Genomic DNA, 16,998 nt, shown 5'->3' on the forward strand with positions numbered 1-16,998 from the left:
TAAGTTAAATTGTTTAAATGATTTATGATTATACTTTATAACTATACACACCGCAAGCATTTATAGTGCACTTAATGTACCAATATTTTGAATACCTTACTTTCTAGATCTGACCTTACAAATGTTGAATTCTGACAGAATCAGGAACACTCTGTCCAGAACATTTAATTATAATGGTGTGGTGTGTCTATAGATGTTTTTAAGAAAAGTTAAAACTGTTAAAGGAATAAAATCTGTAAACTTATGTTTACTTCGCGCTCTCTGAGGGAAGATGTACAGTATAACATGAGAGATGATTTTTTCCGAGCTTATTTGAGAGCATCCATCTGTGGACACGCCCCCTCTAGCGGACAGCTGCTGTATTACACACCTACAGCTTTTCTTGTTTCTGTCACGTTTCTTTCGAATGAATTGACCTGAATTCTGATGACAAAATACAGCAGTTTTACACTTATGCCATCCAAATTTATTTTGGGTCCAAATTAAAAAATAAAATGTACAAAATAAATTGTAGAAAGTTGAAAATCATACCAGAAAAGGCAACAATTAAATAACTCTTAAAAATACAGCAAAACATCTGGAAAAGCAGATGTCTGTACAGACACAAACATGATAAAGGACTCTTGTGCTTTTAAGAGCAGACCCAAGGTGCAAGAGAAGATAAAATCAGCTTGGATTTGATGGACAGCTGGACTTCTTTAGGATTGCTGCAGACGTTTTAGCTCTGAACAGAAGCAGCCTTTCAGACGCGAGGTGAAAAGAACCCCAAAAGATGTTCAGATGTCTTCAATTCCAAGCACTCCAGGCATTTTAGCTTCCATGTAAACACGATCAACATCACCAGCTTTGACTGCAACATCACAAGTGCTGAAACAACATGACAGCAGGTTGCTACCTGACCATTAGCCCTCGCTTCCCCTTTGTCCAATAAAACCTCGTGTTTCAGACTCTTTCCATTCTTTAGCTTTGACCTTCGTCTCAATGAGCCACATTCCCTGCAGCGCCGCCTTCACAGTGAGATTAAGAACCAGACGTGGTAACGACAGAAGGTCAGCGCCCATCGCTGTCCACAACAAAGCACAGAAAACAAGCGCACGGAGGCGTCGAGTGCCACTCGTAGGGCATGAAACTCTAAACATCAGCCACTGAGGGAGGGGGCGTCTGGGGGTGCTTGGCTCTCCAGCCGGAGGATCAGCTGGTGCGGGGCGTTGGTGCTCAGTGACGGCTCAGTGTCGGCGTGCACGCTGGCTGCTGTTGCCCGTGTTGTTGATGTAGAGGAGGGGCTGGGGCTGTCGCAGGTGGGACCCCCTCTTGTTCAGGTGGGCTGTTGAAGAGTCCGCGTGGAAGCCTGTGCAAAGAGGTGGCAAACAAAGGTCCGGAATTAGAGTCGGGGGAGGACACACCTGCAGGTCGGAAACATCACCTGTCGGCTGGCTGACGAGGGGCGCCCTGACTTTGGGGATGGGGGGGACGGCTCTGTACTGGTGGCGGTGCACAGGGGCCTGCCTGTTAATGTGGAGGTGGGGGTCTGAGGTGCTGTCCAGGGGACGGAACCTCTGAGCTGCGGCCGTCTTGCTTTGTGGAAGCTGCGAGAGAGAAAAGGAAGAAAATCCAATGATTCAAATACTGAGGAACCTCTGCTTACGGAATTAATTGGTTCCGGAACCTGAAAATTACGTAAGTAGAGACGCGTTTTCCATGTAAATGCCCTAATCTGTTCCAAGCGGCGTTCCAAAACATGTAACAAATACATGTTACAATTAGATTAGCGCACAATAAATGTAGGAATTCAGTGCAAGGCTTCTCCAGGAACAAAATCAACTTTATTACAGGCTAATCTAACATTAGCGTCACTACTGGCAACGGACGTTAACACTTGTGGCAACACCGCCACCTAATGGACAAACATACGAACACCCACAACAAATAAAAGTGAAACAGAAACTTACTGCCTGACCCGTGACTTCAAAAGAGCGCGAGCGCCTCTTCTTGCGGCGAGTCTCAAAGTCGTTTTCGCGGGGCGTCTGGTTCTTGGTGGTGACCTGGCGCTGGTGTGGGCGTGTCCAGGTGGCCTGCAGGTTGGGCCCCTCCCCGGTGCTGCTGGACAGGTTGTCGTCGGAGGTGGCGTGTCTGAGCTCGGGGCGCCGCACGGGCAAACCTCTGCGGGGCGCCTCCGTCAGGGAGAGGGTGCTCTTCTGCTTCTTGGGGTCCAGCGGGGAAGGGGGCGGGGCTAGCCGCAGAGCCTCCACCTCCAGGGCTTTGGAACGCCGACGGGCTGCTTTGACCACGATGTTCTGGACCCCCTTCGAGATCTGCCGTCGCTCTGTGGGGGCACAGTTTTACCTTCCTTTCTTCTTCTACTACTAAAACAGGCGCCGGTCGCTGCTGACAGACGGACGGATCTCACCTGTTCGGGACAGGAGGACGTCGGCTCCCGCCTCGCTGCTCTCGGGCGAGGAGTCCAGGTGGCTGCTGACGCTGTGGCTCAGGTGACCGAAGGTGACGGAGGCGTCGGGGAGCAGCGGCTGCAGCTGCAAACATCAGGCGCACAACGTCAAGCCTTCGCTTTGGTTCAAGGTCGCGTTGAGCGCGGCCTTAAAAGGTGTTTTTAATGGTGTGGAGGACCCGTTTTGGACCCGTGACTCTTCTACTCAGACGAGGAGCTCAGACTCGAGAGTTCTCGTCCGTCTCCGTTGCTTCACAACCCACAGAGGACAAACGTTGACCATAGCAACCACGCTGTGGGCGTGGCCTCCAGGGGTGTGAAACCTCACCTCTCTGCTGCCCTTTCCATTGATGTGGATGGGAGGTGGCGTCACCACGGTGCGGTTCCTCATCTGCCTGGCGTGAGGACTGTTCTTAAAGACCCTGTTGTTGTCTCTGAGGCGTGGGGAGAGAAGAGGACTTTAATACGGACGTGTGGAGAGGACGGAGTCTCAATGTGCACTTACAGCTCAGGCTCGGGGAGAATGGGGGGCAGAGTGTGTCGGCGGGCTTTGATCTGAGCCCGTCTGTTGTCAGAGGACGCGTTTCGCACGCTCTCCTGATCCGAGTCCACCTCCTGCACGTTGTCCCGGCCGTGACCGTGCAGGGAGATCTTGGGGAGGGAGCCGTCCTGGACAGAGCACCGGGGAGGTGAGGACGACAGGATTCACCGCCGAGGAGGTGCGCTCAACTATACCTGGACGGTTTGTCTGCTGGTCACTTTATCCAGGGCCACGGCTCGTTCCAGCTTCCTTTCGTCCAGCTCCCTCATGTAGACGTCGTACAACTCCTGCAGGCGCGGGGGGACTAAGAGCCTGTGATCTGCAACACAGCGACAGAACATGGAATTAGCGGAATAAGCTCCGATCCCAGAGGAAGACTCCCGGCACCACAACCACCGTACGCAGGCGTACTCCGGGTCTGCCAGCAGGGGGCGCGTGTGTCTCTGGAAGACGTGGAGGCCAGCAGGGACTCACCATCCATGAACTGCCTCTGCTGCTGGATGATCTCGTCACACAGGTGTCGGTGCTGCTCGAAGCGCTGCACCACGAGGTTCTTCTGCCGGATGACGCTGTCCCTCAGCAGCGCGTGCGACTGCATCTCCGTGTTCTCCATCTCCAGCTCGTGGACCTTGCAGAGCAGACCCAGGACCTCGCGCTGCTCGTCGGAGCTCCCGCGCCGGTGCAGCAGCTCCTCCAGGCGCCGGGCCTGATCCCGCAGCTCCAAGAACCTGCGCTCCAGCAGCACCTGGGGGGGGGGGGCGCGGTGGAATGAAGGTTGGAAGGAAAGAACCTTTTCCAGCTTTACTACGAACGCTGATCAACACCTTCTGCCTCTGAAGTTTCTTCTGTTCCGCCGTGAGCGTGACCAGAGCTTCCCGGGCCAGCCTCACTTCCTGGGACTCGTTGCTGTCTGGAGGAGACTCTGGGGAATCGGAGTCCTTCTCGCTTTCATCCTTCTTCAGACTCTCCTTCTTCCGCTCCGCCTGCCACTTCCTCCTGTGCTTACTCTGCTCCTGCTCCCAGCTGGGTTGGAAACACGGCAACAGATCAGAACACAGGAGCATTCCTGGCTTCTACCTTCCATCTTGGTTCTGAGATTTCTACATTTGAAATGAAATGAACTGACTCTGCGATGGTCAGCAGGTGTTTGGAGGTGTCGATCTGGATCTCCATGCTGCTGTTCTCCAGCTCCAGGAGGCTCCTCCTGATCACCATCTGCTGGCGGAAGGCGTCCAGGAGCTGCTCCCTCAGCTGATCCGTCTCTGCTCGGCTCTGCTGGCTGGAGTGGGCCTGGACCTCCGCTGGAAAGAGCAGGAGCCGGGTGAGATAACGCTTCGCTTCACAGGGCGACTCTCTGAACTCCTGAAGGCCGAACTTCACCCTGGACGTGGCGGATGTCAGCCCGCTCCGAGGTGAGCTGGCGGCTCGACTGATCTGCGATCTTCTTCTTGAGCCGCTGGACTTCACAGCGCAGGTCTGAGATGATGTTGGTGTACTGAGCGATGTGATACGACACGTTCACCAGGTTCTTCTTCACCTGGTGCGGAAAGAACAGAGTTGTTGCTCTTTGCTATCATATTTCCGGCACAGACCCGGAACGCGCTTCACCAGCGTACCCGTGTTCGGATGTTTTTGGCACGGTCGGCGTACGTCAGCGTGTTCCGAGACTCCTCGAAGGCGACGGAAGCGGGACTGATGTGAGCGATCATGACCGTCCTGCTGTTGCCGCCCAGGGAGTCCTGTCAGCCCAAAACGTTCCATAATCAGGAGGAGCTGAAGGACCCGGAGCCACGTGAGGGATCCGATACCATACCTTCAGCAGACGGGTCAGCTTGCTGTCTCTGTAGTTGACGTACTTGGCGCCGTTTTTGTCACTCAGAGCGTTGATGCAGTTGCCCAGCGCCAGGAGGGAGCGGTTAATGTGGGCCCCCTCCTTCAACCGCTGCCCTCTGTTCTGAGTCTGACAGAACAAAAGTGCAATTACAGCACATGAGGGTAGATTTATGATGTAAATCAATTAAAAACACTCGCATAAACTGTCTGAATAAATCGATGAATGATATGTTATTGGAGAAAAGTGAATCCCATCCTGTTTAATTTCCACTGTCGTCCAGAAGGGGGCGCCATCTTGCAGGATGACTCCACTAAATAGACTTTTAAGCAAGCACCTGCTCTAAAGAGGCAGACAGCTTGTTCCCTGTGGCCTCATTCTACAAACAAGTCCCTCTCCCGCTCAGCTCAGTAACTAACGGAGGCCTCGTGTCCTTTCTAACAACAGAATGGCTGCGAGCCTCTTCAGAAGGTCAGTACGTGCACGTGATGTTTGCATGATGTGCACAGGGCCACGTTGAGAGTGGCGACCATGACGAAACCATTTATCTGATCCTAATTACATTTGCGTCATAAGCTGCAACATGTTTTTATGGATAAAGTATTCATTAGCATTTAAGCATATTTTACTTACAGGAAGTGACTTTAAATGTATTAAAAAAAATCCTCATTGCTCGTCTCGATCTTACAAACACGAGCCAGGTGTGATTGTGATAGCTGGAGACGCTGGAGAGTAATTTCATTTTGAAAAAATAAAAATAAAAATCAAGACATCTGAAGGTCAAAATCAGCCAAGTTTCCCTCCTAAAATGACCTTGAGAATGACCAGAATAACGTCTAAAAAAATGTGCCCTGTGCATCAAACGTGGAGGGTAATAACCCCGAGCCTTTTACTCAGCCCCTGATGACACCACGCACCTGGGCCGCACGCTCAGAACCCGCCAGGTCGATCATGAAGAGGCGTGCGAAGCGGACCTCCTGCAGGACGTCGCGGCAGCGGCTCTGCTGCCTGACGGCCACCTGCAGCACGGCGTGGGAGCGCGACGACGTCCGGTTGGCGGCCGTGGGCTCCTGCGTGCGCTGCTTGTTGCCCTTCACCAGCAGCTCCATGATCTGAAACGGACAGACGGAGGGACGGCCGCTCCTCAGATGTGCTCCGCTCAAGATTCCAGAACGGCGTCGTTAACGCCGCGGCGTGACTGGGACCAACCTCTTGTGCGTTAATGGTGGACACTTCTGTGATGCCGGCGACTTGAATCACTCCTTTAGAGTCTTCCCTCAGGTCCAAGAAGCCCGACGACGGATTCAGCAGGTCGCGGATCATCTCGTTGTAAATCTAAAAGACACAAAAACAGGGTTGTTAGCGGCCGGCGTTGACACGCTTCCGTGTTGTGGGTTATCTGAGCCGTGCCGATGGCGGCCTGATGGCGGCACGGCTGCCTGGGGTGATTTCTCCGGACCGACGTCGGGAGCAGCTAAAGCCTCACTGAAGGTCAGCCCAGAGAAGAGCAGGAAAGAAAGCAGGTGCCCAGGGCCGCCGGAGCTCCAGGTCCTATTTTTCCTGGCAGCATTCATCGCCTCTGAAAGGCGGATGTTCGTCTCGTTATTCAGGGTGAAATTCAAGGCCAGAGGCACAGAATCGGCTTCTCGCGGTCGTCCCCTTATTCACTTATTCCTGATCGCAGGTTTTACAGCCGCGCTGAACCCGACGCGTCGGGCACAAAAGACAGCAAAACAGCACGTTATTACTCATATCAGCTGGACGAGACAGGAAGTGGCCGTTTGCCTTTAAATGGGCGCCGGCTGAGGGAGCAGATGTGTACACAGGCAATAAAAATGGCATTTAGCCTCTGGCCCTGTGGCAGGTGCAGCAGATTGTTCCCTGGAAACAGCAAACACATACATCACATGCAGATTCATGCCCAGAGTTCAGTACAGGTCAGAGTACATCCATGCTCCTTTCAATAGGGCTGCCCCCCCCCACCCCCCTCCGCCCACAGGCCCAATAAAGTGCGATTCCTCAATAGGGTTGTCAATCGGAGAATAATGCCAGTGCTCAACGCTGACAGCACAACAGCTAATTTCAGAGCTTTATGCAGCGTCTGGGCAGGACAAATGTGCGTGTGCTGCTCTCAGGGGCCTTTCAGAGGACATGAGCACGACGCTGCCACTTTAATATGAGAAACCTCATTTTTGGTCAGGTTCTAAGCCACTCAAGAAGAAACAGGCTGGAGGCTCGGAGTCTCCGTGCTCCCTCATCAGCTTCCATCACAACACAATATGACAACAATGTGGACAAAGTGTGGTGGGACCGGTGACCGACCTCCAGGTAGGACATGGAGACACTGTAGAGCATGTCGTCGCTGGTCTCCTCGATGGCACGGAACAGGTCGTTCAGAGTTCGCACGTAGATGCCCGGTTCCTTGTCCGTCCCCAACATTGTGTACGTCTTCCCACAACCTGCAAGCGCACAATTCAACACAGGCGGAACAGAATCAGGCTGTTGTGCAGCGTCTCGTCACAGGTCTGAGGGTCCTGGGTGAGGAGTTACTCCCATCTACACACCTGTGGGGCCGTAGGCGAAGACGGTGGCATTGTAGCCCGATATGAGGCCCTCGATCAGCCCTTTGGTGGTTGCCCTGTACACCTCCGCCTGCACACAGACAATAACACACTGATGAAGAGAAACGAACCAGAGGTTTCTGATCCGAACCGTTCCTCCCCACTGACCTGACTGGCCAAATAGTCGAACGCCACGTCAAACATGTAGGTCTTCTCTCTGGAGCGGTTGGCACGCAGGATGTCGTCCGGGTCCTCCAGGGGGTCCATGAGAATCACCATCTAATGGCAGACAGAGCAGCAAGGACGGAGTTTCGATTATTCTTGAGAGCCATTATTAAACGCCGGCCCCGTTCCAGCTTTATGAGACAAGAAACTGTCACATTAGGGTGGATTAAGTTGTCAGTCAGCACTAATTCGTTTAGCTTTTCAATAGCAACATTAGAAATGCTAATTAGGCTGAAGTGCGACAGTCACGCACGTCCACGTGTACACGCCACATATGGTTAGAGGGGAGGATGCTGCTGTCAGACAAAGTCATGTGACGCAGCGCTCCAAAAGAAAAATGGAGGCTTTTCAACAGAAACACAACAAGAGCACAAAGCTGTTGACAACCCAGTGAGTCAGAGCGGCTGCAGCCAGCCCGACGGCCTCTTCCAGCCCTGTGGGCGTCTGCTGCGATGCACTTGGCGGCGTTCTCATAACAGAGACAGCAACGATGCCCAGAAGCCCCTGGAGGGGGCTTCAAATCCGCGTCCTCGGGCCGCGTTGGGCCGCGGGGCCGGGAGTCCTCGGGCCTGAGACTCTGGAGCACCCACCTCGTTTGATGACTGGGCCACTTACTTTGAAGCCTCTCGATTGAAATTCAAGAGGTGATGAGGAGGGAGGACGGGGGGAGAGTGTGTGTGTGTGTGTGTGTGTGGGGGGGGGGGGGGGGGGGGCAGACATCAACACCGGTACTTGTTGTCCTCCACATTTCCTCTTTACTTCTTCCCCCTAACTGATCAGTTAAAGTCACTGACACGGACACAGTGTCTTCTGTTCAGACCAGGACCTGAGGACCTGAGGACCTGAGGACCTGAGGACCGACCTGAGGACCTGAGGACCGACCTGAGGACCTGAGGACCTGAGGATCTGAGGACCGACCTGAGGACCTGAGGACCTGGGGACCTGGGGGCTGACCTGAGGACCGACCTGAGGACCTGAGGACCTGGGGGCTGACCTGAGGACCTGAGGACCGACCTGAGGACCTGAGGACCTGGGGACCTGGGGGCTGACCTGAGGACCGACCTGAGGACCTGAGGACCTGGGGGCTGACCTGAGGACCTGAGGACCGACCTGAGGACCTGAGGACCTGGGGACCTGAGGACCTGGGGGCTGACCTGAGGACCTGAGGACCGACCTGAGGACCTGAGGACCTGGGGGCTGACCTGAGGACCGACCTGAGGACCTGAGGACCTGGGGGCTGACCTGAAGACCTGAGGACCGACCTGAGGACCTGGGGGCTGACCTGAGGACCTGGGGGCTGACCTGAAGACCTGAGGACCGACCTGAGGACCTGAGGACCGACCTGAGGACCTGCGGACCGACCTGAAGACCTGAGGACCGACCTGAGGACCTGGGGGCTGACCTGAGGACCTGGGGGCCGACCTGAGGAACTGAGGGCTGACCTGAGGAACTGAGGGCTGACCTGAGGACCTGGGGGCCGACCTGAGGACCTGAGGGCCTGGGGGCTCGCCTGAGGACCGGCCTGAGGACCTGAAGGCTGACCTGAGGAACTGAGGGCTGACCTGAGGACCTGGGGGTCGACCAGAGGACCTGAGGACCTGGGGGCCTGAACTGGAACTTCTTTTATTTCTAATCCTTGTTTTATTGTCAGAACTGTCGGTAGCAGCTGCTGACTGGACACGCTCTGCCTGTGCGTGAAGGCTACGTGCTACTCCATGCATAGATAGTGATGGTGCACGTGGAAAGAGCTGACGTGCACGCCTCAACGCTCCACCAACCTGCCTGAAAAGCAGGTGCTGAATTGTGTGTGCATCCATGCACAGTGGTGCGTGTGCTCATGGGACCACATTAAAGGCCAAAGGTGTTGATAACACCTCTCCTTCATCTGACATCTGTCCTCCAGTTACACCTCCGTCTGCCCCAGCTCCATCCCATAATGTCTGAGCACAGCAGCTGCTGCCTGGGTGAATTCTATACAGTCTTGCTGCAGCAGATTGAATGTCTGGACACGCTGGAAGCATCTGAGAGGCATCAGAGTGCATGAAGGTGCTCTGATGGGCAGGACTGAGCACGCTCCAGACTAAAGCGCCCCCGTCGTGAGGAGCGGTGCTCTCGAGTGCGGCATCACGTTATCCAAGAGCACCGTGACCTTTGACCTGTTCAAACCCACGGGGTCCAAGCGGATGAGTGTCGTGTCTTTCTGAGAACTCACACATCGAAGGTTGTAGCGAGCTTCACCTCCAACATCTAAATCAGCACCTCCTGGAGCCTGCAGGACCCCCACCTGGCCTCCAAACCTCTCCTCCTCCTCCTCCTCCTCTGTCTCACCTCTGACAAACGTGTCCTCAGATGTACCCTAACATGTCCACCATGACCTTCAGAAGGGGACTCTGTGATCACCAAGCCTGGTGCAGGTCGGCTCAGACTTTCACCAGCAGGCTGACCTGTGGACCTGAGGACCTGAGGACCTGAGGACCTGGGGGCTGACCTGAGGACCTGAGGACCTGAGGACCTGGGGGCTGACCTGAGGGCCTGAGGACCTGAGGGCTGGCCTGAGGACCTGAGGACCTGAGGACCTGGGGGCTGACCTGAGGGCCTGAGGACCTGAGGGCTGGCCTGAGGACCTGAGGACCTGGGGGCTGACCTGAGGGCTGGCCTGAGGACCTGAGGACCTGGGGGCTGACCTGAGGGCCTGAGGACCTGAGGGCTGGCCTGAGGACCTGAGGACCTGAGGACCTGGGGGCTGACCTGAGGACCTGAGGGCCGACCTGAGGGCCGACCTGAGGACCTGAAGGCTGACCTGAGGGCCGACCTGAGGACCTGAGGACCTGAGGACCTGGGGGCCGACCTGAGGACCTGAGGACAGAGGCCCCAAAAAACCACAAACTCCTTCATACATAATAACAATAAATCCATTTTTGTGACGTCGTCCTTCTGCTGGAGACACGCGAACACGAGGCGGCTGGACCACGAGGACCACGAGGACTAAATGTCCCGGGACGCCGTTAGCGAGGGTGATTCTAATGATGCTAACCCTGTGTTAGCACACACCAGCAGCCACGGGAACAACAACTCAAACAAAGAGCCCTGAAATATTCATGCGCTGGCAGAGATCAGCCAAAGTCAAACAGCAGCTTGCTGGTGCACCGCCCTGACCCGGGCCCGGGCGCCGTGTTCTCTGATCAACGAGTCGTGAGGATCCATTAGACCCAGCGTGGCTCCATAATTCAACACCTGGACGTGTTGGCGGCTCAAACGCCGCCGCCTGGCATCAGACAGCAGGAGTCAGCCTGGCAAAGGTCCGGAGCTTCGTCTTCATGGCTCGGAGCCGTCATCAGACCCAACGCTTGTCTTTATTTAGCAGGTCCAACCAAGCCATCAGGAGGGTGGCGTCCTCCCTCAGCGGCTCACCTCTGCAGACGCTCGCGTCTCCACGCGACATTCCTCGTTGCCATGGGGGCCAGTTAGACGAACCCTTGTTGTTGTGTTGCTCGTATTTTTGGTACGACAACAGCAACCATACGATGGGACTCTTGTCCTTCCTGTGGACATCGTCACCTTATCTTTAGGTTGCACGGGGACGGAGCCTTTTGACAGGTTCACCGTGACGACCTTTGAGAGTCAACCGGGATGGTTGCAGCTGGTTATGGGATGGAAAACCTCCGAGCTGCCCTCTCTGCACCCCGACAATGGCCTTGGATATCAGGTTCCAGGGCCCCAGTGGCTGGAGCAGCGTGTTGCATCACAGGGTACGTGACACAGGTGAGACAGGTGAGACAGGTGAGACCGTTGAGACAGGTGACACAGGTGACACAGGGTGCCTGAGAGAAAGTTCTGCTGCAGTTCATTCCAGATCACAACAGTCAGACACACGTTGTGATGAATCCAGTTTGTCTTTTATCCCTCCTGCCTTTTCTCCTTTGATCGTTATCGCAGCCTTCAAAGGGAATTTTAACTTTGCCGTATTATTTCCAATAATTCCCACTGAGCTCAGAAATGTCTTTTATGCCAGTGTGAGATTATAAAGGTCAAGCTTTTAAGTTAGATTAAGCAGCTAAGCGAACCTGAATGTCTGGCTGCAGGACGGGAACAAAGGATCAAAGAAAAACGGTCTTTTTCCAGGTGTGACAATAAAACGTGGTTCATCCTTCACCTGCATTTAGAGGGAACAAACCTGCCACTGTCACTAAAGGACACACGGGCCCTCAGAGGAAGCAACAACTCGGCACGATCGGGAGTTTTCCATGTTTGCTAAAGGTCAGAGGTCACCTGGAGGCCAGAGCCCATCGGTGATAACACCGATTAGCATTAACCCTGACAACAACACACAGGCAAACACGAGAAGAATGAAGCAACACGGCTCTGTGGGGGTCTGGGGGTCTCTGCTTAGAATGTCCAGATGGGGTCAAGACCAGCAGCTCTGACCACCAGGACCACCAAGACCACCAGGACCACCAAGACCACCAGGACCACCAGGACCACCATGTTGGCACAACATCGGCTCGTTAGCAGGTGGCCCTCGTTGGAGCTTCAAGCCAGACGAGCACAGCTGCTGCTGAACTATAGTTCTTCATCATCCTCCTGACATTGAGGTGTTTTGATGGCAGCTCTGCTAATCATGTTCAGTCTGCAAAGGTACTGGGCCGAAAGATGCTGTTAAAATGGCAGCAACACCTTCAAAATACTTGGCTTTGTCCAACCAACAATCGCCCACCAAGAACACCGATAATTACACAGCGTCCTTTGTCACCGCCATAATGGGGGGGGCTGGGGGATGGAAGGGGGGGGGGGGGGGTTACCAAGAAATCATGAAAGAGCTCTGAGAAGGAGGCAGCAGGACTCTAGTGTTGCACACATTTAGAACAATGTCAAGTCCCCCCCCCACGGTTAACGACATCAGTTATATACAACAGGCTGTTTTCAAGTACGAGTCGATTCTCTCCTTCAGATGTGACTGGGTGTGTGTGTGTGTGTGTGTGTGTGTGTGTGTGTGGGGTGGGGGGGTGGGGGGTGGGGGGGGCTTCTGTGGGGAGTGAAAGACCAGCTGATTTTGGGGGTTTTTAGCGTTTGTGTTTCCAATCACCATTGTGCTCGTTAGGTCGGTCTATTTACTGTCTGACAGGGAAGCCACATCCAGATGACCTTTTCTGTGCTGTCGGGGGGGTCGAACCTGACTGGGATCCCTGACTGGGATCCCTGACTGGGATCCCTGACTGGGATCGAGCTTGGAGGGGTGACAGGTATCCCTCCACCCGCCACCAAGCAAACAACAGCATGTTGTGAGTGAAGAGCTGCAGCAACAGAAGGGCCCTCAGAGATCTGCTCCCTCTGCTTCCCTGAAACCTGACTGACACACAAACACACACACACACACGCACACACACACGCACACGCACACACACACACTCTTGGCTCATTCCCAGTGTTTGTCTGCCTGTTTCATATGCTCAGGAAAGTGGTTAATCTTTCCTTCCTGCCAGCAGCCTGTTAATGGCGCTCGTGTCGGGGGGGGGGTGGGTGACGTTGTCCTCTTGATTGGTTAAATGGGAGAAGAGCATCTTAATGCTGGTGTAAATGGGGACACATTAGTCCCACCTTTAATCAGGACAGAACACCGTGTGATGATGTCACATCTGCCGCCTCCTTTGTTCCGGTTGTTCTCAAAACAGGATGAGGGACGAATTCTAATCCTTCGGGTTCCCGGCTGTAATCCCGGAGGTTCGAGTGGGGGACGGAGCGTGGGTTAATAAAGGGTCGCTCCAGAGCCCCGTCTCCTTCAGGGGCTTTTACCCACACTTAAGACGCCAAGAGCAGGAGTGGAACGGCGAGGAGGGTGTGGAGAGGGATCAGGACGGCTCAGACGAACACAGAAGCCACTTCTTATGTCACTGCTGCTACCAGAGACAGGAGGGAGGCTCAGGAGGATCACAGAGAGTCACCTGGGGAGTCAGAGACCCGTCATCTCAGCCTCCGTCTGCTGGCCGCTCCCCGTTTCCTTTACCCTCCGTTCCTGCCCCCATCCGCCCCCGAGCTCGCCTGCATGTGGGCGTGTTTACCTGGAAGGGCAGAACTCCTGAGACGAGCTTATTCTGACCCCAGAGAGACGCCGTGACTCAGGAAAGACTGGCAAGTCGTCGCCCGGAACTAATTAGTCAGGAACAAATGAGCGATATCTCCCCAAACATGAGCCCTTGTCATCACATGATTCATTTAAAGGGACGACGGAGGCGGAGGAAACAAAGGTTTTATTCTGAGGGGACGGCAGGGCTGAAAGCCTGGAAGAATAAACCCAACACGGAATAACCACAACCTTGTCAAGCGTCTCCATGGAGACAAGGCTTCGCCATAAAACACTGCTGCCTGTGTGCAGCCGACGGCCCGAAACACGCCCAACAAGTTTGGAGAGCCGGGTCGGACGTGGAGACTCTCACCTGTCCAGTTAATAACGACTTCAGTTGAGCCCGACCCAGACGAGGACAACACGGGCCCATTGATGGAAACGGGGGAGCGGCGCCGTGAGCTCTGTGGAAGGGTGAAGCCAGGTGGCGGGGGGTTTAACCTGGGCTAAGACCTGCCCGGGGAGCTCATGTCCACCGGCTTAGAGCCGCCACACAAGCCAGACGCGGGAAATCGGACTTATTTGGCCAAGTCCGTGGCCGCTCATGCTAATCTGTCTAAGCGCTACGTGCGGCCATATGCTCAGCTTGTCCGCGTCCGTCCACGCCTGCGTGTTCTGGATTTGTGGACCCGTTTTGGCGGCCTGGGATATTCCAACAGATCAGTGCCAACCTTCGCCTCCAGGGCGGCGTCGCCGTGACCTTCCCATCGCTAACGCTAACTCTCTGTCTCAATAACAAGTGTGTTTTCCTACGCTGAGCCCTGCTAATCCTTTGTTGTGAAGCACCTGGTGAACCTGATATGACCCCGCAGGGATCACATAACGTGCACGTCGGGTTTCTGATTCCCCCGCTGAGAGAGTGCAGCAGGATTCTGGAGCAGAACCTGCGGGCCTCCGATAAAGACCCGCGAGCCGGTTGGGATGGAGACAGTAACAGAGCGGTGATGTGGGGGCTGTGTCAGCACTGGATCCACCCGCCTGCTGCTAATCCCCCGTGTCCAAGCCCATCTTAATGATGTCATCATCGGCAGAAGTGCTGATGTTCGGCTTTGAGGCCCGGCTTAATTCAATTACTAACCAACTGGGGGCTGGGGGGGGGCAGCGGGGCTCAACTGGGGCTGCAGAGACGTCCCACGCGTGGTGGGAGGAGGAGCAGCCTCCCGCCCAGCAGGTCCGGGTCACCACCCGTTAGCACGCCGTCCCGTTTCTGCCTCTGTCCCATCGAAGCCCACGCCGGGAGGAGACGCCCTCTTTATCGCCCCGTAATCGACGTGGCTCGCCCCCCGTCGCCGTGGTGATGAGTGATGTTTTTAACGGTGGGAAGGCGAAAAAAAACTCTCCTGACATGAGAGGATGTTGGTTTCTAATGGGCTCTGAGGTCACGGTGGACACTTTATCTGAGCAGTCACATGACAGGCAGGAAGACGACCCAACACACACACACACACACACACACACACACACGGAGTCACCTCACCTGCTCGTCCAGTCTGTGGGCCGCGATGGTCGCCCCCTCCTCCTGCTCGGCATCGCTGACGGGCCGGATCCTCAGCGCAACCTGACGCACAAACAGCAAATTGATTGATTGATTCCCAATTTCCTGCAGCCGTGAGTCAGAAGATGAGATCAGCTGAGGCGATAAACGTGTTTTTATTTGGGGGACGTGACCGTTCAGACGCACGTGACATCGAATAAGAAAGGACACGGGCATGTTGGACGGCTAACGCGCCCCCTCCCAGCGCCGTGGTTCCAGAACCGACTTGGACCGCGAGGAGCGCCTTCCCGCTTCCTCTCCCAACCACTTCGGTCCAGATTGATTCAGCCAAAACTTCGGGAAGGAAATTAGAATCCTCATTATCATCAGTCACCTGCAGCGTTCAGAGGCTCAATTAGACTCAGATCAGGGGCAGCTTTTAACGGGAGGGGGGTATTTCCACAGGGAGCGTCGGAACCGGGGGTAAATGGGCAGAAAGGTGGCCTCCTCTTGGCTTCTGTGTAATATTCTAAAGATGCTCCTCTGAGGACGAGAGGGAGAAAGTCCAGCAACTAAAGGAGCTGCTTTAATAATGAAGGTGTGAACCTGGAAGGGATGAGGCCTGGAAGACACGTAGAGGAACAGAACCGGAACCACCCGGCTTATTTTAGTAGGAATTCATCTCTATCCAACAGGAGAAACGTGTCAGGAGGGTTCTGATCGTCAAGAAGGAGCTGATTAAACTGCTGATTAAACTGTCGTAATCAGTGATCCATGATCTCAAATGGATGATAAAAAAAGAATTATTATTATTATTATTATTATTATTATTATTATTATTATTATTATTATTATTATTAAGAATTAAGGTTCTGTTTCCCAGTCGGAACCGGCGCGGCACATTCATGGGTTCGATGTCTGGTCCATTAATTCTCGATTTAAAGGACACTTACAGTTAGTTGCTGGTCTTTGGACTCTCCGATGTCCTTCATGGTCACTTTTGTTCCGAGCGAAGCGGGTCAGCAGAGGGGACACCGGACCCTCCTCCGGACCGCCGGTACCGACATGTTCCCCCGAACCAGAGCCCACCTGCAGATTCACGCTCCGAACAACTAATGGCGTCCAGAAGCGACTGATTCGGTCCGGAAAACGGCGGTTCTGCCGGTTCGTGAGTCGCTCAAAAGTGCGTCGACATCTAACAGGTTAAAACCCAACAAAGAAGAAGAGCAGAAAGAAAAGACAGGTGGGAGAGAGTCCACCTGCGCCCTCTCTCTCTCTCTGCGTGCGTGTGCGCGCGTTGTCCCTGGAGACGCGCACGGATCCGCGGTTACGAGCGCGATCAAGCTAGCGGCATTAAAACAGTTGCGGCTACTTCCGACGCACTTCCGCGTTTCTCTTCGTTGACATTTTGTTGCTTTTAAATTCTCAACTTTTAAAACAACCCCAGGAAAAAAAAGCAGCCTCTTCCTATGTGTGTATCAATAAATGGTCATGATATTCACTCCACGAATAAAAACACATTTGTTCATGGAATTGCTTTAATGATTAAAAGTGGCAAATGTCAAGTTATTGCTCGTTGTATTCAGGCATTATCTAGGGAGACCTCTGCTGGCAGGACTCAACATTACCACTGTTTACAGTAAATTCCCTCCTGGCTCGGCACTTTTATTATTATATTATTATATCGAGCTATCTAACGAAATCCTTTCATCTGGATTTTGAAACTATAAATTAAGGCAAATTTTAAAAAATACACTTTAGCATCCCACCAAACCATATAAGCTATTAAGCTATTGCTGCTT

The 16,998-nt window shown here is 54.1% G+C and overlaps 1 protein-coding gene across 1 annotated transcript; it reads right to left on the reverse strand.

The window, feature by feature from the left end:
* Positions 1 to 443: 443 nt before the first annotated feature.
* kif19 (kinesin family member 19) lies at positions 444 to 16,483 on the reverse strand. Its single transcript, XM_011619446.2, has 20 exons — positions 16,150 to 16,483; positions 15,200 to 15,280; positions 7,548 to 7,658; positions 7,383 to 7,470; positions 7,141 to 7,277; positions 6,028 to 6,153; positions 5,736 to 5,930; positions 4,801 to 4,947; positions 4,604 to 4,726; positions 4,368 to 4,524; positions 4,114 to 4,288; positions 3,812 to 4,010; positions 3,462 to 3,732; positions 3,182 to 3,306; positions 2,952 to 3,115; positions 2,775 to 2,880; positions 2,408 to 2,531; positions 1,950 to 2,323; positions 1,424 to 1,586; positions 444 to 1,348 (listed from the first exon to the last, which is right to left on the reverse strand). The coding sequence occupies exons 1-20, from the start codon at positions 16,186 to 16,188 to the stop codon at positions 1,227 to 1,229; spliced, it is 3,027 nt and encodes a 1,008-aa protein (XP_011617748.1). The 5' UTR covers positions 16,189 to 16,483; the 3' UTR covers positions 444 to 1,226.
* Positions 16,484 to 16,998: the final 515 nt, after the last annotated feature.

The sequence above is a fragment of the Takifugu rubripes genome, chromosome 1 (assembly GCF_901000725.2).
Source record: "Takifugu rubripes chromosome 1, fTakRub1.2, whole genome shotgun sequence".
NCBI lineage: Eukaryota > Metazoa > Chordata > Actinopteri > Tetraodontiformes > Tetraodontidae > Takifugu > Takifugu rubripes.

Coding starts and splice junctions, on each gene's coding strand:
- kif19 (XM_011619446.2), bottom strand. CDS start 16,188: ATGAAGGACATCGGAGAGTCCAAAGACCAGCAACTAACT. Junction 7,278..7,382: donor CTTCGCCTACGGCCCCACAG/GTGTGTAGATGG, acceptor GTGCGCTTGCAG/GTTGTGGGAAGACGTACACA. Junction 2,532..2,774: donor ATGGAAAGGGCAGCAGAGAG/GTGAGGTTTCAC, acceptor TGATGTTTGCAG/CTGCAGCCGCTGCTCCCCGA.